The following is a 22461-nucleotide window of genomic DNA, read 5'->3' on the forward strand; positions in this document are numbered from 1 at the left end:
CACATAGAAAGACACCATTTATAGTTATACTTCAAACAAAATTTGTAGGCTTATGAATATTTTAATTTTTTTTCTTGAAATGTCACACTTAGGGTTACATTAGCTAATTCTTGCCCATATACGTTTTGTCATGAGAGGTCCAACATTAAGTTCCTGCTTTAAGTATCAATATTTGTCCACATTGTAAAATAATAATGAAAAAACACATTCTCATTTCCTTGAACATAAAAACCCAAAAATCCATTAAGTTTATGTAATAGGGTAATTAATTGAATTGGTATGTTACATGTTGATTTGTCTGCAAGCAAATTGTGTGATTGGTATTTATATTCATTGTTTGTAAATGATGACTGTACTAGTAATTATTGTTTATTTCATATTATAGACAATATAGTTAATAGTACTTTTATAGTTTATATTTCATAGCTAATGTAACTTGTGAAAATATACGAGTTAGCTCCCTTCCCTGTAACCCTACTCTGTGTAATTGTATTGTACATGTTCATTTCAGAGTGTCTACATTCATATCGATGTTAACTGTCAGGGAATACTTAACTCACGAAAACAATGACTTGGTGATTTTTAAATTCCCGGTAACATTTATATCAACATGGGTCAATGAAAAAAAAAATATTCTGAAAACATATTAAGTTGTACTTTTAAACTAGGCATTGATACGAGACTGCGGCTGTTATTTTCGATTATCTCCCCTAGCGGAACTGACGTGATTGGCGGAAAAGTTTAAAAAGAATTGGAGCAAATTGATAAACAAACAGCGGTTAATATAACATTTTGGGCTATGTCTTTTTGATTTCTGTGTCCGAGACGTTTCAGGAAGTTCTGATGAAAATTTATTAGGTAAAGTATTCGCCATAATTCGACTGTACTTCATTTTGCCGAATTCAGTACTATTTGTAATATACTTTCCCGCTTTCTCGTATATGCAGAAACACCGACTCGCCCTCATATTGACTAGGACACGTTTAGTCATTTATTTTAAAAATGATGATACCTATCTTAACATACATACTAAATGTGCAGATATCATCGACTATAAGACTATGCGTGTCCCTCTAAGATCCATACAAATTTTAAATGTGAATTAAAATTCCATGCACACGTCGAAACGAATATGCAGATATTTATACCATGGACTTGCACATATGTCTAAGTTAATGCAGTTCATGTTGATAAAAGAATCGCAAGACTTTATCAAAGATAGTCAAAAAGCCAAATGAGATCAGTGGGTCTGTGGCCACATTTGACAGTCTATGGATTGGAGCAGTAGGGGTTGCATTGGGCATAATAACAAGGACAGGTGTACCAATAATCATATGTATGATAAAGTTACCGATTAGTATTTCATCGCTGTTATCATATAAGACTATTCTATATACATCAACTGTACATGACCCTGTGGTTTAATTTCAGACTTCAAGAACTCTAATTCCATGGTTTGATCTTGTCAATCGTGTTAGCAGAGTCCTTTTTAATTAAAATGGAAATCCATATATTTTGAAAGAATTCCATGTGGTCTTTTGATTTTCAATATACATGAAAAAGCTAAAGGGACAGTCCAAACGTAAACTCAGGAACAGTGTTTTCTGCACATTAGAAAAGACTTACAGAATATTAAACCCCAAGTGTTAAAAGTTAGTCTTATAACATATGAAGTGTTATTTTTAATGTTATTTATACTATGCTCTGTGTGTGCCCTGGTCTTGATTGAACCATTAGAAAAGTCTTGTCTCTCTTCAATCTTAAATGGCCATTGGCATAATACCATTACTCGCCTTATCTTCCCATTGTTAAGGTACAGAAACTGTTCTTTTGACATATAAATTTATGGAAATTTTTTCCCATCTTCTTGCTTGGGAAAAGATATTCGCATAATGTACCTGGTATCATCTTTATGTAAAAAGACACTTCAAGAATGGCTTTGTATGCTTTTAATATGACATTACACCTTGCAGGAAGAGTTTGTCTTTACTTTATGAGATTTATCACAATCTTATTGGATGATATATTGGATAGGTGAATAGCTTTTATCTGCTGTATCATGGTATTTTCATCTGTCCATTTTCAGCTAATTTTATCATCATCATCATCATCATCATCATGATCCATCTGTAACCCATCATCATCATCTGACATCATCAACATAATACCATAATACAAACAAAATCGATATCCATGATTTGGCAATCGTTATCATCATACATTATCATCACTTTCATCATCCATCAGCAACATCTTATACCCTGGCAATCAAACATCAATCTTAATTCATCGATAAGCAAAAATCATCATCATTAATTCATTATGTCATTCTTATATAGTCACCATTGTTCAATCATTATCAATCATTCCAACTTTACAATCAAAATTTCATGGTCATCAACATCAATCCATTCAACTTTACAATTATCATAACACATATATCAGACAATTGTTTACCATCTCTGTCCTCACTCCAAACACTACCCTGATGGAAAGCTGTTATTCTGATTTTATTTATTATTTTTTTTTAGAAAAGAAAGGGAATATAGATAAAGAGAAAGGGGAGGGGGGGGGGAGAGAGAAAATATATTGTATTGGGGTAAAACAAGTTCGAGAACTCAAATTCAAAGGCAGAACCATCATTTCAGTGCTTATAATCTTAAACTGTCAAGGTCTAGGAGAGAGAGAGAGAGAAAAAAAATTACTGTATTAGTACAGATATTACGTTTAAAGGATTAGAACTTTTCTCAACTCTTCATTAAAACACTCAACGAAATGGTCTACCTTAGCTGTAGCTATATGTATTCAATATTATGGTGATCCTTTATTAAGTTTACAAGTGCAGTTATGTTTAGAGTATTGTTCAAACATGTAGATTTATGAATATACTGTTCAATAACATTGTTAATTTCATTGTCAATATTACTATACACATTTTTGACAAACAAGAAACCATATATAAAGGACTCTTTGGTGTGTGTAAAAGGGATGAGCAGTGCTTCTAAGAGTATTTCTAAACTTTGTTTAATTTTGAACATTTTTTTACAATTGTAATAAATTGATATATATTTCAGACTTAGAAGAAATCTAGAATAACCAGCCAAAATGCCATTGAAAAAGCAAATGTCGATGAAGGAAATCTTTAACCAATGCCAGAACAGTATGCAGGGACATGGACAACTGATAAAATCCCTTCAAGAACTGTACAGTCAGGTATATTGAAATACTTTTATTTTGTTATTCTTTGATATATCGTAATTAATACAAGATTATATGAAAGAGATAAACTTGAAACTATTTATGGCAGAAGAATTTCAAAATTATTGATTCATAGATATAGCTCTTCGAAGTTTGAACATATTTTTTTTCTGATATATATGAAAATAAACACTACAAGAGCGATTGCACTGTCAAATAGATAGCTTTGGCTTGGAATGATAATAAAATTTCATTATGTTCACTTCTTCTGTTCCAAAAAATTATATGTGATGCAAGTTAAAATCATCTTGTCAAATATGTTAGATTTAAGATTGCTTTCATGATAATTTTCATAATAATTATATCTATTTACAGTGATATATTTGAATGATACTTGAAATATTCTCTTTTTTGTGCAGACTGAGTTTGCAGCTTTCTGGTCTGAATTCAACTTGCTAATGAAGTATTCAATGCTGGTGTTCACTCGTGAACCAGCAGTGGAGAGAACTATCGACTTCATCACCAAATTTATCACTTCCATTGAGCCAGAAGAGCCTCCACGAGACAGTGTTAATTCTACACTGGACAATATATCAGAAAACAACCTTCTTATGGAAGTCTTGACATTTCTTCTTCAGGTATGAACGTCTACAATGGACACAACTATATCAACATTAAATCTGTAATGGTTTAGATAGATTAGAAAATCATTACCTATTACAAGTAATAAGAGGTAATCATATTAAGATATTCTCACCAGAAACAATCTCTTGTTCAAGCTCTTGTTAATCTATCTAATTATCTGTTAATGGATAATAACAGGGGAACAATTTCTGAGAAGAAAAAAAGGTTAAATAAACATGTGTATTGTAATGTCTTCTGACGCTCTGTTACAAAAGCTGTGACTTATCATACTCTAATGAATCTATGCATTCATTGTTGACTTATAAAACTTAGCAGATAAGCACATTTACGTAGATACTGAGGTACTGCAGTTGGGTTAATTGGGTCCCGAACAACCGATATAAACACAATGTCTTTGGTCGATTTATACTATACAGTGTTCCAAATCTTAGGGATCCCTTAAAGTACAAAAATGACTACATTATTTGTCACTCTAAAAATGAAAAATAATGATAAATTGTTCAGCATTACAATTCCATTACGGCCTACAGTAAATTTAGTACTTATAAATGTAACAACCTGCATTAACACCAGTGAAAATTAAACCAGGTTCATTACAGTATGTTGCAGTTCATCAACTAGGTTTCAGGAGGATCTCTATTGGTATACAGAGACCTCATAGATAAGTAGATAGTAGATGACAGAAAACACATTGGAACCTGGCATCAGGCGTTACACCTCTGCTTTTCTGCTTTATTTTTGTAAGATGGACATGAGAAAAATGTTCCTTTCATAAAAGTATGAATTCTGTGTCAAAGTTTAAACATAAATGACCGTACAAGTTAAAAACGTCTTGATATTACTCAATATATCTGTCATGTAATCGGCCCAAAATGCTAACGCAGCAACTCAGATTTGGGGATGGCTTTTTACAGGACAGGTTAATCATATTTGCTAAACCTGCTAAACTGAACTGTCATGGACAAAACTAGACTTTTTATCAGACGCTAGCTTAATGACTGATTGATAGGGTGATAACACTGCCAGGCACGACAATAATATCATAGCTCTTATTGCTAAAGCAACAATGATTATTTCTCCAGCTATTCTGATCTTTTAATCCATAACCAGAAAGTAATAAGTTGGGAGTTTGGTTTTTTAATCAGGTGCAAATGAGCACTTGTTCTCAAACCAAACAGATCCTTGTCCTTACAGCAAGTCAGAGGGCTATAGTCCATCAAACCTGGTTTTATTTGATGTCTAGAATGGTTGTTAATAAACATCTGTTTTTGAAGTAGTATTAAAATAACCTTTCTTTAAATATCTAAAACCTTCACCTTTATTTATAAGACTGGAGATGTTCTTAAGTGTGCAACATGCTAATTGGGTCACATTATGAATATATGCATTGTGTATATGGCACCAAATCCCTAATAAGGATAAGCTTATGATTGAAGATGTTAAAAATACCACAAAATGAAGTAGCTAGTTATTGAAATGGTTGTAGCATAACAGTTGTCTTCAATGCTGCCAGATCAGGGCTCTGAACAGTAAAGAAAGTCCATGTTCATTTTTAATCTCAACAGTCGATTGCAGCTAGTCAGTGATTGAAGTCTTGTTTTATTTGAACATGACAATATCTGTAATCCACTCCAGGCTTTTAGACGTTGTGAAACTGTAGGGGTATTCTTGTACTGTAATGGACATGAACCACTTTATGCTTCACCATTTTATGGGGTTTAAATGGGACATTAAGTGTCTTTTGTCTGAAATCAATGTCACCTATCTATCACCTTCATTTCTGAAGGGAATTCAATCATTTGACAATTTTTTTATTTGATTTTTCAGGTGCATTCAGCAAAAGACAAAGCCATAAGATTTCGATGTTGTCAGATGATCAATAAGCTGTTAAGCAATCTTGGTGAGCAGGCACAGATAGATGATGACTTGTACGACAAGATCTATGGAAGCATGTTGGAGAGACTACGTGACAAGATGCCCGTTGTACGTTTTCATGCTGTTATGGCACTGGCACGGCTCCAGGATCCACGAGATGACAATTGTCCTGTCATTAAAGGTAACTCCTGTCTAGATTTCATCCTTTGTAGATTTACACCTGTCATTAAAGGTAACTCCTGTCTAGGTTGCATTCTTTGTAGATTTACACCTGTCATTAAAGGTTGCTCTTGTCTAGGTTTCATCCTTTGTAGATTTACACCTGTCATTAAAGGTTGCTCCTGTCTAGGTTACATTCTTTGTAGATTTACACCTGTCATTAGAGGTTACTCCTGTCTAGATTGCATTCTTTGTAGATTTACACCTGTCATTAAAGGTTGCTCCTGTCTAGGTTTCATCCTTTGTAGATTTACACCTGTCATTAAAGGTTGCTCCTGTCTAGGTTACATTCTTTGTAGATTTACACCTGTCATTAGAGGTTACTCCTGTCTAGGTTGCATTCTTTGTAAATTTACTCCTGTCATTAAAGGTTGCTCCTGTCTAGGTTGCATTCTTTGTAAGTTTACACCTGTCATTATAAATAGCCTCTGTCTAGGTTTCATTCTTTGTAGATTTACACCTGTCATTAAAGGTTGCTCCTGTCTAGGTTGCATTCATTGTAGATTTACACCTGTCATTAAAGGTTGCTCCTGTCTAGGTTTCATCCTTTGTAAAATTATACCTGTCATCAAATTAGCTTCTGTTTAGGTCTCATCCTATTTCATTTGATAGATTGGGAGCTTATCACCCTATCAACTAAATGATGAATTTGGTATTAAAGTGATAAAACATAACTATAAGCATTCTGTTTTGAAGCATACCTATTCCTGATAAATGCTGACACTAGTCCTGATGTCAGACGTGCAGTCTTATCCTGTATCGCCCCATCCACTAAAACATTACCAGCAATTCTGAGCCGCACCAGAGATGTTAGCGATACAGTCAGGAAGATGGCATATCTTGTGATGGGGGAAAAGATCCACATTAAGGCACTGTCTATTGCTCAACGTATTCAGCTTCTCCAAGATGGCTTGACTGATACAGCAGGTATGACTATGTACAAATGGTTAAAATTTTGACATGCAATGTCAAAAGAATGCAAATTTTGGAAACCACAATGTTTTATTTAGTTCATTACTGTTATGGTGTTGCATTTCAGAGTTTGAATTGACCATTTTCTGTTTCTCAGAAGAGATGTCCCGATATTTAAACCTCAAAAGGTCTAAGAAAATAAGATAAAGTGCATGGATTAATTTGACAGAACATCACTAAATCATGTTTGAAAGAATTTCAAATGTGTCACTTTTATGCGATAGGTGGATGCCTCATGTATGCTGTGTAATGACTGTATTGTTCTTATCTTTCTATTTTTGTTACATTGACACGGCTTCTGTCTTTGATATTTCGTGTGAAACAATGAAATAAGACTACTGATTTGTCAAATCTACATCAATGTAAAATTGTATTAAACAGAATGTTTGTTCCTAAGATCAATTTTTTAAGCAGAACGGAGGAAGAGAAACTTAATGACAAATCAAAGACTGCTAAGCACTTCAGTATCTTTTCATTACAAAGTAGAACCAAGGTTTTTTTAATGGACATGGAAATAACTTGTGCTTCAGATTCAGTTAAGGATGCTTGTACTGCCAAACTGCTACAGGCCTGGCTGAGGATGCTGGAGGGTAATGCTCTAGATTTACTCTCTAGTCTGGATGTGGAAACTTCCACAGAAACCTGTGAGCTGGCCCTGTATGCTCTGTTTAAACCATCTCCACTCAGAGAATTAGTGGACAAGTTGGACCTGCTGAGTGATGAGTATGTCTACCCTTTTCTTTTTCAAGTGTATTATTGATAATATTGCTGTTGATTACACTTAGAAGTATTGTTTTTTCTTATCTTAACTTCGAAGAAGAAATCTTTAAATGCTGGAGATGATACAAAATGTAAGATATAGGAGTGTTTAAGATTTAAGAATCCTGATACTAATTTACATTGTAGTGTCCTGATCCCATTTGACAAGCTAACCTGTGAGAGTGCTATGTACTGGCAGACCTTGTGTAAATACATCCACAGCAAGGGTACAGAGGGAGAAGAGGAACTGGAGAAAGTACTCCCAAACTGTCTCAAGCTGTGTGAACACATTAGCAGGTAAGACCAACAGCATCCCTGTTTTCATGTCTTCTGTTTACCAACAAAAGGTCATTAGTTCAAATCCCCTTTTACCTGTAGTTTGTCTGTGCGTAAACAATTCATGTTACATATCACCATTTCTTGAGATGTACTTAATGGATGGTTTTTTCTCAAATTTCCCCTTGGTCCCTTGTTGTGCTGAACATTCAATTATATCTACAAACTACAGTAGGGGAGGTGGTGACTTCTTTATCTCTGGGTCTATGTTTTAGACCTATCCTTTAAACTACCCATTTTGATATCAACATGGCGGAACATACAGCATTTTAAACTTGTTCCTTTAAAAATGCAAAAATGGCAGTAGGGTAGCATTTTTGTTACATGGAAATTAATGACGAAGTGTGACAAACTGATCCCTATTAAACCATCCTTTGTGAAATTACTGTCACTATCATTTGATAAATAGCTATATTATTCTTCCTTTTTCAGAGTTATTCTGTATTTTTTGACATGATTGTTCCATTGATGTGTGGAGTGTGTCAAAACCAAATAATTATATAATTTTTGAATTAATTAATCATCTCTTAAAACAAAAATTGAAATAAAGAAGAATTATACTAAATTTATTTTGAACCTAAGGCTTACATGAAAATAATTGTCTTGAGTCCAGCTGTGTATGAGTTTCACAACAAATATCACAGAATAGTATGTTTATGTATGAAATGAATATGAAAATATAATTAAGTGTAACAAATATCACTCTGCAACCTACTTGACCATATGAAAATTGTAAATATTTATTTTCACTATTAGTATTTGCTAATTTGAGTATTCTGATACATTTATATGGTTACATAATAAATAAAAAGGAAATCTGTGTTTCAGCTTTGTAGACAGTCTGAAGGCAATAGATGACCTGGAAGATCAAGTTGAGAAGGAGTTCATCCTCAAGCAGTTGCTACTCCTTGTAAATTTTATGGAACTGGCAGACAATGCTTCTAGGTAACCCACATATAAATTAAAATGTATATTCTCTGGACCAGTCTTTGTGTCCTCATGTATACCCTATGTCCTGTAATGTTTGTGATGGACAGTCAATCAGAATACATCATATCATGGTTACAATTTGTAGATGATGGAAGTATTAAAGTATTTCATTTTGGTTAGATATAAGATAAAGGAAGTAGACTGACATATTTTTTTATCTATGGTAGAGAAATTAAGTATTTATTTCATGGTATGGAAATTTATATAATTTTTAGGCTAAACGTACTCAGTACATACAGCCTATTGCGACAGCCTTTCAGACAAAATTTGCCAATACTGGCCTTCTCATTGGCTGAAATATCGAAAAGGGTTAGAGCCCTCTAGCAGCAATTTTCTGCGTAAATAATGCAGGGATCTTTTAAATCGCTATTTAAAAGCATCCACAATACATTTATTTTCTCTAGAAAAGCTATTGAAAAGCTGTTCCATGACATATTGATGGCTGATCATATCGGTCATCATCTGGTGAAGTACCTGGTGCCTTGTCTATGTGAGTTCCGTAGTAGTCCTGATGCAGTGATCACCTACTTTGCTGAGACCATCTCAGAGATCCGAGAACCTATTACTATGGTAGAGATGGGCATGGATGAGGAGGCAAAAAGACAAAATGATCTCAAGGTAATATTACCTCAAACAACTTCACAATAGAGGTGTTGAAACACTGTTTTACTCTACAATCTTTGTCATCACAATGCATACAACAGATATAGACAAGATGGTAAAAGTAGAATGATTCAATTCACATATCACAAGTTTTCCATCCTACAACACTTTTAACTGTTTTTGTTGAAGTTGAACTCTGTAGTAATTATTGTAACCAGAGTGCCCATCAGCCAGTCTGTCTGTTAACACATGATTTCCCTGTGATCCATTGAAACCTATGATGTCTTGGTGGTGAGAAAGATTACTGGTATCGTAAATAGTACACAAATTGTTAATCCTATGTGTCTGTTGGGATAGATCGCAAGTTTGAGGGTGAAACTGAACCAAGCTAAAGAGGAACTAGAAGAGCATGTTCGTAATCAGGACTTCAGCAAAGCTGCAGACCTCAAGGCAATCATCTCTGAACTGGATGCTGAAAAATCGATTTTGTTAAATGCTGCAGAATCCAAACATGAGGAGGTCAGGACAGAAAAGGTTAGACCATTGCAACTTTAGTGTTCATTTTGTGTATAATTTTACTTTTGTGAGTCATACCCTGTAAGTTTAGGGTGGTATTCATATAAGTAACATGTTTTAAAGTACAGTGAAACTTCGAATCATGTCTGGTGGGTTATATTGATGTTTTCATGTTCATGGCTATATATAGTTAATGACACGATATTTCTACCTGAACAAACACAACAAATACCAAAACACAAGATTAAATGAAAAGACACATTTTTGTCTTTAAACAAAACATTTTCATTCATGAAAAAAAAAACCCATAACTTTAAACAAAAATCAGTGTGAAATCAATCTTTCATGTCACATAGTATGTACATTTTAGGGGTGGATTTTAAATAAAACAGCATTAAAGGGTCTTCACGTGTTACAGTAATTATTTTAAAACTGATACATAAACATTATAGGCACTAATGAATTTAAATGAAAGCAAATTAATATCATAATGTATTCTGTTCAGAAACGACAGCACTGACATCATGCATCTTCGTCTGTAGAAATTACAAGAGTATTTGCTGATGTTCTGACAACAGCTAGTCTTTATCTATCAGAGAATGCATGATTGACAGCTAAATCATAGTGTTTTTTTTAGCTAAAAACAAAAAAGTGATGCTTTGGGAATGAGTGAAATCATCATACAAGTGATAGGATTTCCTCCAATTGGTTTCAAAATTCCCTAAGTTAGACCTAAGTAAATGCCATCACCACAATTACTGCGGTGAACATCACACGACGTCCCATTATTTTTTATTAAAGATCATGACTTGCAAGTAAGCAATTAAATTTAAATCTTTGTCCAGTCATTAATTTACCCTGTAACACAGAGCTAATGATAGCCTGCTATCATTTTCTCATTGTCGGGTAGCATTCTTCATTAAAATGTGTGAAATTTTGCCGTGGAGCAGAAATACCTGTACAGTACAGGTAAATGTTTTGTTCCAATGATGAAGTGTCAATGATGATGTTATCATAGCTTATGGTCAGTGAAAAAACTTTGAGACATTGAAAAGTTTTATTTATAAAACTTTTATTCATGAGGGGGTAAGTTAGTAATATATTGGAATAAAATTTGTGACTAAACAAAAACATTGTTACATCATGAAATTTCAATCATCAAAGTTTGATTCATAGAAGTTTTACTATATATGATTGTCTATTAGAATGAAGTTGAGAACTACAATGCGTCGCAGGACACACATCCTTTTAAAAGCACCAAGATCACATTCAATTAATACTGCTAATTATGTTTCCTAACTCTTCTCTATCCATGAATAGAGTTTAGGTTGCCTTCCATGAATAGAATTTTGATTTAGATAGCTCTACTACAGTAATTGGTCATTATTTTCATCATTTAGACTGATGTGGCAACCATCCTGAAGTGTCAAACCATTGTAGCAGAGATGTTGGAGAAACTGACCCTCAAATCAATTAATCCATCACTACAGATGTTGATTGAGTCTTTGGTATGTCACTCAATATATCTTCTTGTGACCTGCATCAAACTATATCTGTACAGACCTGATCTGATTAAATTGTCAAGTTACAGACACTGAAGTTGAAATAAAGCTTATAGAAATGTAGTTAACAGGGAAAATAAGATTTTTACTTTTATCCACCTCCCTGACAAATCCAAAACTTAATCCATAATTTTGACTGAACTGCGGATTGTCCTGGCCATCCTTTGTACTTATTTACATTGATTTGTCTGTGTTGTATGTAGTTGTTGCCCGGTATCCAGAGTGAAGACAGTCGTTTGCGTACTGTTGCCCAGCGTGGTCTGGGACTGTGTTGTCTGATAAATCAGGACCTAGTCCTCCAACATCTGCCACTCTTCATGCAGGTCTGTATTAATCTTGTGTTAGGCTAAGATCACTTTGATTCAACCTGTGTATTTTTGACAGTAAACAGTTCTGTGAATAAGTGTGATTTAATTCTGATTGAAGAGTGAAGGATGGCTTGTTATAGACCTTTATTGGAACAATATATCTCACATTACCTTGTTTTATTAGTGATTACTTAGAGATAGATGTTTCACAAACATGAGTGTGATATATTTTAACTTGATGAGAATATTTTCTCAATTTTGATTTGATCTTTATGTTTGTTTGTAAAGTTACGTTGTTTCAATAGGATAAATTTTCCTTGCTGTATATATATTATAAGGATCGTGGACCTTCTATTGATGATTATGTGATTGGTAATAGGCTTCCAAGATCGATGAGGAAGAGGTACGAGCCACAGCTTTATCTGTCATGTTTGATGTCCTACACATGCACGGTATGGATGTGATCAAAACGTCCGATTCAGAAGCTGACGATTCCAGTGAGGCGATGGACACAAGTTCTGAGGCTCCTTCCTCTCCTGGGACTACTGAGGAACAGACCAAAAACACAGACAATCAGAATCATGCTTCAAATCTAGTAGCTTTCCTCAGTGGATTTCTTGATAGTGAGGTTGGTGTTTTCAGTGCTTATTATAAAGGGACTATGATATTTTAACCTAGCTGATTGAGCTCATCAGAATATACTGCTACATTACATGTTTGTTTATTTGAAATCAGTTATGACAGAGAAGTGTTATCAAATAGTCTTCTTATTTTATTTCAGTCCACATGTTTATTAATCCAGGCTATAGCACCTAATAAGCCATCATAATTTTTTTTTTTTTCGTGGGATAAATTTTCACAGGTTACATATTGAGAAATCTGGATCTGAAAGATCACTAGATGATAGCTTGCATGCAGAGTATTGGGTAAATGCACAAAAATTTCTTCTGGGACTTCAATTTTATCACTTCAGTAAGCTTATTTTCTATTGATTTTATAATTTACACAGATAGTTCATTCTATTCTGCTTATAACAATACAAGCCTGTTAGGATGCAAACAAGGCCACACCAATGCTTGCAAATCAATCTAGCTAGATCCATAAAGAATTTACACAAATTAAATATCATGTTTGTTTAAATGGTAAATTGAGGTGAACTACTTCCAAAATTAGGCAAGAAGTTGATTTCATAAGTTTTCTTCAAGAGTATCCCAGAAAACTTAACTTGTGCTGAATATCCCTTTAAAGAACATCTAATAGTATATTTTGTTACCCCCTTTTTTTTAACAGAGTTCAAAGTTACGTACTATAGCTGCTGAAGGTCAGGCCAAGTTGATGCTGTCTGGTAGAGTAGTCTCCCCTAAGATCCTGTCCCATCTGATCTTATTATGGTACAACCCCCTGACAGAAGATGACACACATCTCCGACACTGCCTTGGCACATTTTTTCCTGTATATGCCTTTGCTTGCAGGTCTGTTGTAAAGTCCCATTTAGCTTATTGGGTATTTTGAATAATGGAGAATATTTTTTTTCTTTTGAAGGAATTATATAGGTTCAGAAAATTAACAAAACCCTGAAAATTAGATATCAACGTTTTATAAGTTCAAGACAATATTGGTTAAAAATGGAAAATTTGCTGCCATTGGTAGCTTTTGAAGTGATAAGTATCGTGTTCTAATCAGTGCTTTATATATGATAAATTCAAAAATCTTCATTAGAAAGATGCTGGTAACATTAAGGACAGGAAGAAAAATTACTCAGAAATTCTTTCATGATGGAAAATCATCATAGAAATTCTTTATTGTCAGACACTCTTGTTCGAATTTGAATAATGCATGAATAGTGAAACAAGTTAAAACTGAACTGTAAATATAACATTTATGTAAACTTTGATGTTGGATCAATGTAGATCTAATCAAGAAAAAGTGGAGGAAGCTTTTATGCCAACACTGAAGATCCTACTGAATGCTCCATTGTCCAGTCCATTGGCCGAAGTATCCGTAGAGAATGTGGCAGAACTCTTCATACAACTCACCAGCACCAAACTCCTCCTCCACAACCAAAACCAAACTGTGGATGTAAGTCTGCAAAAAAACTCTTATTTTTTTAAACAGAATAATTCCATTTCACAATAATAGTTCTGATACACTTAAACCTCTTCTCTGTCCTCACTTTCAGAGACCATGTCTCTCCTTAATACATAATTGGTTTAATTCCCATTTTAAGCACAAGTACACTTTATGACCTACAGTTATGAACAACTTTTATTTATTTATTCCGTCATAATATTTATTATTTTCTGATTAATAGTCATTTATGTCCTCTTTATCAATCCATCAACACATCATGTTATAATCATTTCTCAAAAAGACTGTACAGGTATTCCTATAAATTTATGCTCTGGTTCCATATCAGTTCTAATTGTTAACCATCACCTTTGTTTGACAATATAAGGAGAAATATGTGCATGACGTAACCATCTTGGTTGTTTTAGTTAGTTATTGTTTTTATCATAAAAAGTGCTGGACAAGACTCTTGTAGATTTCATACACAGGTTTCTCGTAAATATTGGTTTTGTGGATGTGAAGAAAAGTATTGCTACTGTATGACCATCTTGAATTTCTAGGTCAGACTTTATAATGATTTTATCTCAAAAAGTAAATACAGGTGCCCCGGTAGGTCCTAGTTTGTTGGTTATTATAATCCATTGCAAAGGTGATGTTGTCATAACTTGTTATGTCAATAGTCCTTCTATCTTCAATGATATATATCTTTTTATTTCATTTTTTAATTGACTATTAAAAAAAATTACACAAGTTTTGCTTTATACTGAGTTTGTTCTCTTACTCAGTACATACCTCTATGTGTTAATAGGATTAAGATCATTTCAGCTTCCACCACTATTATATAAAGTTATACTTAGCTTTCTTAGATTTGATTTTGTTTTACATCAGTAGAAAAACCCAAACCTAGCCACTGTCATTATGCTACCAAAAAGTTGTCGCTTTGTCCATTTGTCCGTCTCTTGGTCTGACAGAATTTTGTTTGGAGCATATCACCAAAATCATGATAGTATCAACATAAAACTTCATCAGTAGATAGATCTTGATAAAGAGAAGTGCAGTGTACAAGAACCACAACTTCTCTTTTGCATAATTTATGAGTTATTGAAACTTGGTTTATATATTAATCATACTAAGAGAATGTCCAGTATACCAAATTCAGGGCCTGCAGCTGCTTGATCACAGCATATTTGCCGATTTTTGTGTCCAAAAAAGTCATTTTCGGAGAGCATTCACCAGTTTCACTGATAGACTTGTTTTATCTCAGTAGGGAAATTCTAGCAATGGCAAAATTTTATTTCTGTAAGAAAACCCTGGCCAGGACAGTGTTGTTTTATATCTGCAGGAAAACCTTATCCAGGCCATTGTTGTTTTATATCTGTAGGCAAACCCTAGCCATGCCAATGTTGCCTTGGCTATATGTAATGAGATCCTGAGTAACCCAGACTCGTTCAGTCTGAAGCTTTGGGTGAAAATTCTGAACCAGCTAGAGCTTGGCACAGAGGACCTTATCTCTAATAAGGAAACATTTGTTCTCATACAGAGGGTCACAGAGGTAAGTTTTGTGTCTAACATAGAAACATTTGTACAGAGGATCACAGAGGTAAGTTTTGTATCTAACATAGAAACATTTGTCCTGATACAGAGGATCACAGAGGTAAGTTTTGTATCTAACATAGAAACATTTGTCCTCATACAGAGGATCACAGAGGTAAGTTTTGTATCTAACATAGAAACATTTGTCCTCATACAGAGGATCACAGAGGTAAGTTTTGTGTCTAACATAGAAACATTTGTCCTCATACAGAGGATCACAGAGGTAAGTTTTGTATCTAACATAGAAACATTTGTCCTCATACAGAGGATCACAGAGGTAAGTTTTGTATCTAACATAGAAACATTTGTCCTCATACAGAGGATCACAGAGGTAAGTTTTGTGTCTAACATAGAAACATTTGTCCTCATACAGAGGATCACAGAGGTAAGTTTTGTATCTAACATAGAAACATTTGTCCTCATACAGAGGATCACAGAGGTAAGTTTTGTGTCTAACATAGAAACATTTGTCCTCATACAGAGGATCACAGAGGTAAGTTTTGTATCTAACATAGAAACATTTGTCCTCATACAGAGGATCACAGAGGTAAGTTTTGTGTCTAACATAGAAACATTTGTCCTCATACAGAGGATCACAGAGGTAAGTTTTGTGTCTAACATAGAAACATTTGTCCTCATACAGAGGATCACAGAGGTAAGTTTTGTATCTAACATAGAAACATTTGTCCTCATACAGAGGATCACAGAGGTAAGTTTTGTATCTAACATAGAAACATTTGTCCTCATACAGAGGATCACAGAGGTAAGTTTTGTATCTAACATAGAAACATTTGTCCTCATACAGAGGATCACAGAGGTAAGTTTTGTGTCTAACATAGAAACATTTGTCCTCATACAGAGGATCACAGAGGTAAGTTTTGTGTCTAACATAGAAACATTTGTACAGAGGATCACAGAGGTAAGTTTTGTATCTAACATAGAAACATTTGTCCTCATACAGAGGATCACAGAGGTAAGTTTTGTGTCTAACATAGAAACATTTGTCCTCATACAGAGGATCACAGAGGTAAGTTTTGTGTCTAACATAGAAACATTTGTACAGAGGATCACAGAGGTAAGTTTTGTGTCTAACATAGAAACATTTGTACAGACGATCACAGAGGTAAATTCACAAACAAACATTTTTATGACTGATGGAATTAGTGATAGGATACAACTTGGATGTAGATACTTACAGTTGGTGTCTGCGATAAATCATCTTACACACATGCAATATTGATTAAACTTGTTCAGTAATTTGGTATGTAGTAACAAGTGTTAATGCTTGTAACATATCAAGCTAATGCTTGTGACATGCCTAATTAATGAATAAATTGAATTAATTCCATATTACATTGACGTGAGTGTAAAATTCTATTTACCATGTAACTAGCTTTTTGAAGATGATAAAAAACATTATTCTCCATGAAATAAAGACATATTTTAACTCAAAGGGCTGTTTGTCACTTCTTAGGCAATAATAAAGTCATTATGACGTAACTTATCTCTGATATCAGAATTGTGTAATTACTTGTGTGTCTTAAAGTATTTACAACAAGGCCATATGACATGACTGTATACTTGCTTCCAGGTGATCAAGGACAAACAATGCCTTAAATCTGTGGAGAAATTCCAGGAATACCTCCGCAGATTGTTACCCAAGGAATTCTTAGCAGAGATTGAAGATCAGACTAAGAAAAATATGAAAACTGGTACTGTAAACTATTCATACTATAATAGTGTCATATGTATGAAATAAAAGAACTCAACGATGTTGTGAAATATTGCATGTGACATAAAATTTTCATTCTCCCTTATTTTCTGGATTATAAAATGCACCGGTATATAAGCTGCACCCTTTCTTACAATATGCTCCGCTATTGTTGATGTTTGATATATCGGTAACAGATAATGGAAGACAGTTCTTATGAAATGGTAACCATTACATTGACCAAAGTTTGTTGATACTAAACAATCTCTCCATCAGTGTCTGTACTGTTAAATATTAACAAAGGTCTTTGCATGCTGACCAAATTCTTAGAGTCCCATGTTATTTCTCGGAAGTTACACGAAGCCATTCATTTCATATACAAGCGTGGTTGTCTTTCAAGAATTTGACCTATAACCTGAAGACCTATCAATCCAGGATGCAAAAGGCTATTGCAAACTTATGCTATGGCTTCAAAGTAACCTTGCACAACTCATACTGGTGTACTGGTTCACTACTTGTTTTTGTTGTTTTTTTTTTAATTTGCTCATCCTGCCGCACGTATAAGCTGCAATGGTATATGAGCCACATGCCAAACTCTTTAGAAACCTTTATATGGGAAACTCTTTGAGGTTCATCACATAAGGAATTAATTTTCATCTTTTGATATAAAAGATTGAGGAGATAATAAATCTTGAAAAAATTATCATCTTCCAAATACTTCACTGTTGAAATAATAGTCTCCATAAGGTATTACTTTGATGATGGTTATTGTTCTTTACTAATTCCCTCAGTTTCCAGGCAGTGGTTATTGTTCTTTACTAATTCCCTCAGTTTCCAGGCAGTGGTTATTGTTCTTTACTAATTCCCTCAGTTTCCAGGCAGTGGTTATTGTTCTTTACTAATTCCCTCAGTTTCCAGGCAGTGGTTATTGTTCTTTACTAATTCCCTCAGTTTTCAGGCAGTGGTTATTGTTCTTTACTAATTCCCTCAGTTTCCAGGCAGTGGTTATTGTTCTTTACTAATTCCCTCAGTTTCCAGGCAGCGGTTATTGCTATAAAAGTTCACACAATTCTAGATCTTTTGATTTGCTTTTGCAGAAAAAAAAATTTCCCTTTCAACAAGAAATGGTTTTCATCATACAAATTTGTGTATGTCTTGCTGAACAGCAAGTAGTGTACCTATTAGTGGTAATAAAGAAAGATACTTGTACATGGATGGATTATGTAAAAGAAAACAAGAAAAGTGAAGAAATGTCATTTTGATGAGACGGAGATGATAAAGGCTGTAGTTTATTGTTCATTTTTAATGTTTTTGTTTCAGAGGAAACAGGGGAGATAACAGATGTAATAGCTGATATCACAGCTGCTTCTACTAACCAGACTGTATTGAATGAGACACAACTCGGTATGGCTGACACTAGCTCCTTTTTCCAGGAACCCAAGCCTATTCGTCGCACCATAGGTATACCTCACCCTTCACAGTGATTACATGTATAGACATTCGATATAACAGAAATAGAACTTTCCTATGTATTTGCAGTAGGTTTTTTTAGTTGAAATCACTCTACATATCTTAGGTCATAACTTCAGCAGTTCCATCTTATTCAAAAGCAAAATCATTTGATAGGGTTCACTATCATTTTGATGTATTTTAATGAAGTAGTGAACCCTTTCATACACCAATGTCATATCAAAGGCCGTAGAGACATTTTTTCAAAAGTTGTCCCTCCAGGTGCTACAAAAACCACCCAGTTCAGGTTAAATCAGTTCACGGGCAAAATCCTATTGTTCCTGAAAAAGGTCCTTTGATATGTAGACCCTCCTTGGTTCCGAATGGTGAATATTTGATTTTAAAAGGAATGGAATTATAAACAATGAAATGATCCAGCTGACAGATAACCAATAACGATCATACACCACAATCCCGCTGAAATCCCTTTTGTCAAGGTATTTTTTATTATTTCTTTGATGCAATCACACAAAATTATAGGGTTCAGTTATGATTGAATGACAGACATTAGAAAGCTGTAACTCACGCCCAGAGGTAATTCTTTATTCAACAGATAATTAAGATGTCTGCTACTGTATTGTTTTACTTTTTTATTTTCATTCTGTGACATAGTTTTATCATACTACCACATTTTACTATGTAACACTGTTGACTTTTCTTTTTTTTATTTTAATAGTTCTATCCATTTTATCTTACCTTGCAGCTCGTTCAGATGCTTCTCTCTCCAAGACACCAACTGGTCCTCCTAATAAAAAGAAAGTGACTAAGTCTACAGGCAAGAAATCAAAATCTCAACTCCAAATTGCAGCTGCAGACGACAGGTAAACTGACTTTCCTTCCTCATTATGTAGAAATAGAAGCTTAAATGGCTCAAGATTACTCTGAACCAAGACATTGTATAAAAATTAACTTTTGTTGGCATTTGCTTTCATTGCTAAACAAAGCCTAGTAAACATCCTTAGACTTTGTTGACATATCAGTTCTTGGATAAAGAGTTCCCTTGAAGTCAATGAAAACAAGTCCCCCAAAAAATAAATGATGTTACAATATTGTAAAATCAATGATGTATCTATTAAATTTATCATTAAACTAATTTGTCTTACAGTGATTTAGAAAACAATGTGTTTGCCTCTCCAACTCCAACACGTGCAAGTGTACGAGCAGCTACAAAAGGTGTTGATGATGCAGAAAATAAAAAGATTTCATCACCCACTCCTGTACGTACAAGTACACGCAAGAGCAAGGCCACAAGCAATGACTCCTCTCGCAAAAACCTGAGTGAAGTTATCACTGCCAGTGTGAGCTCAGAGGATGGGGGCCCCGGTACTCGTACCAGATGTAGAAGGTAATGATCTCAGCTGCTCTGTTGTCATCATTGATGGCAATAGTAGATTTAATTGAGGTGATTCTATATAATATGAAGTTCTTCTGATCTATCAAATGATGTATGTGTACCTCAGGCACATGTGATTTTGTGAATATTAGGCCCCTGTGTTTTCGTGTACATCAGACCCAAGCAATCTTGTACATCAAGCCCAAGTAATCTTGTGCATAAGGCTGGTGTAATCTTGTACATCAGACTGGTATAATCTTGTACATCAGACTGGTGTAATCTTGTACACCAGACTGGTGTAATCTTGTACATTAGACTGGTGTAATCTTGTACATCAGATCCATGTAATCTTGTACATCAGATCTATGTAATCTTGTGCATAAGGCTGGTGTAATCTTGTACATTAGACTGGTGTAATCTTGTACATCAGACTGGTGTAATCTTGTACACCAGACTGGTATAATCTTGTACACCAGACTGGTGTAATCTTGTACATCAGATCCATGTAATCTTGTACATCAGACTGGTGTAAGCTTGTACATCAGACTGGTGTAATCTTGTACATCAGACTGGTGTAATCTTGTACATCAGACTGGTGTAATCTTGTACATTAGACTGGTGTAATCTTGTACATCAGACTGGTGTAATCTTGTACATCAGACTGGTGTAATCTTGTACATCAGACTGGTGTAATCTTGTACATCAGACTGGTGTAATCTTGTACACCAGACTGGTATAATCTTGTACACCAGACTGGTGTAATCTTGTACATCAGATCCATGTAATCTTGTACATCAGACTGGTGTAAGCTTGTGCATCAGACTGGTGTAATCTTGTACATCAGACTGGTGTAATCTTGTACATCAGACTGGTGTAGTCTTGTACATCAGACTGGTGTAATCTTGTACATCAGACTGGTGTAATCTTGTGCATCAGATCTGTGTAATCTTGTACATCAGACTGGTGTAATCTTGTACATCAGACTGGTGTAATCTTGTACATCAGATCCATGTAATCTTGTGCATCAGACTGGTGTAATCTTGTACATCAGACTGGTGTAATCTTGTACATCAGACTGGTGTAATCTTGTACATCAGATCCATGTAATCTTGTACATCAGACTGGTGTAATCTTGTACATCAGACTGGTGTAATCTTGTACATCAGACTGGTGTAATCTTGTACATCAGATCCATGTAATCTTGTACATCAGACTGGTGTAATCTTGTACATCAGATCCATGTAATCTTGTACATCAGACTGGTGTAATCTTGTACATCAGATCCATGTAATCTTGTACATCAGACTAGTGTAATCTTGTACATCAGGACTGTGTTTTATTGTGTGAGGCAGACATTTTGAACATAAAAGGATTTAATTTAGAGTGGTGACTTGTAGAACAATACAGAAGAGACTAATTTTTGCATGATTGCAGGGACATTGGATTAAAAGCATTTTGATGAGAGGTTCTGTAGATATTTCAAAATATTCATAGGCCAAATTATCTCTGATTACCTATCATGCCTGCAAATTTTATTATCTTTAAGTGACATTTTTTGTTTTCAATTTTCCAGCCAAAGAACACTTCGCAGTGTGCAGTCAGGGAAAACAGGTGGAAAATAGAAAACGTTCTGCTGTTCTGGCCTCGTTAGGAGGCTGTACATAGACTGATCCAAAGCAGCATTTGACAGTGAAAAACACACAGAAGCCAGCTGGGCATTAGAAAAATGACTGAATACTTTCAGGTGCTATGCTTGAATAAAATATCAACCCAGACTGAAGACACTAAGATTCATAATTTCTATCAATGGTTGAGTTTTCTGCCTCTAATTACATGTTAAGTATCATCCATATACTTTAGATGTTATCTCAAAAATTAAACCAGCAAAGTGGAATATTGATTTGAAACACTGAGTGTGATTGATGTGCAGTACTTCAAAGACAAAAGTCATATTAAGTAAGGTTGCTGTATTATATCAGTTGATATATGTGTTGTTGATGGAAGAAAAATTCTTACATAATCTCTGAAGTCTTCTCTCTTATTTCTTAATATAATTCTCTGCACTTTCTTTCCTGAAATAAAATGTTTATCTACTCCTTAATGTGACTGGTTTTTTTCGTTTATTTTTTAATGTTTAGCTTCTAGCTAGTATCAAAGTGATGTTCTTAGATAATTGTCAACCAGATTTTTCTTCCTGTCCTGGCTGTAGCATCTCCAAACTTCAATTACAGTAAAGAGTCCTTTTATGTCACTCAAATGTTATGA

At 34.4% G+C, this 22461-nt stretch overlaps 1 protein-coding gene across 1 annotated transcript; it reads left to right on the forward strand.

Moving 5' to 3' along the window:
• The first annotated feature begins 795 nt into the window (after positions 1–795).
• LOC132546813 (condensin complex subunit 3-like) lies at positions 796–20121 on the forward strand. Its single transcript, XM_060210531.1, has 21 exons — positions 796–858; positions 3075–3213; positions 3618–3836; positions 5671–5899; positions 6634–6864; positions 7440–7632; positions 7816–7965; positions 8833–8949; positions 9399–9612; positions 9955–10131; positions 11514–11621; positions 11879–11998; positions 12363–12611; positions 13274–13455; positions 13894–14062; positions 15432–15602; positions 17235–17355; positions 18675–18815; positions 19567–19684; positions 19969–20080; positions 20116–20121. Exons 2-21 carry the CDS (start codon positions 3106–3108, stop codon positions 20119–20121), a joined length of 3135 nt encoding a protein of 1044 aa, XP_060066514.1. The 5' UTR covers positions 796–858; positions 3075–3105.
• Positions 20122–22461: the final 2340 nt, after the last annotated feature.

This window comes from Ylistrum balloti, unplaced genomic scaffold, assembly GCF_031769215.1.
Source record: "Ylistrum balloti isolate Yb309-2 unplaced genomic scaffold, AGI_CSIRO_Ybal_v1 Utg369608, whole genome shotgun sequence".
Classification (NCBI taxonomy): Eukaryota; Metazoa; Mollusca; class Bivalvia; order Pectinida; family Pectinidae; genus Ylistrum; species Ylistrum balloti.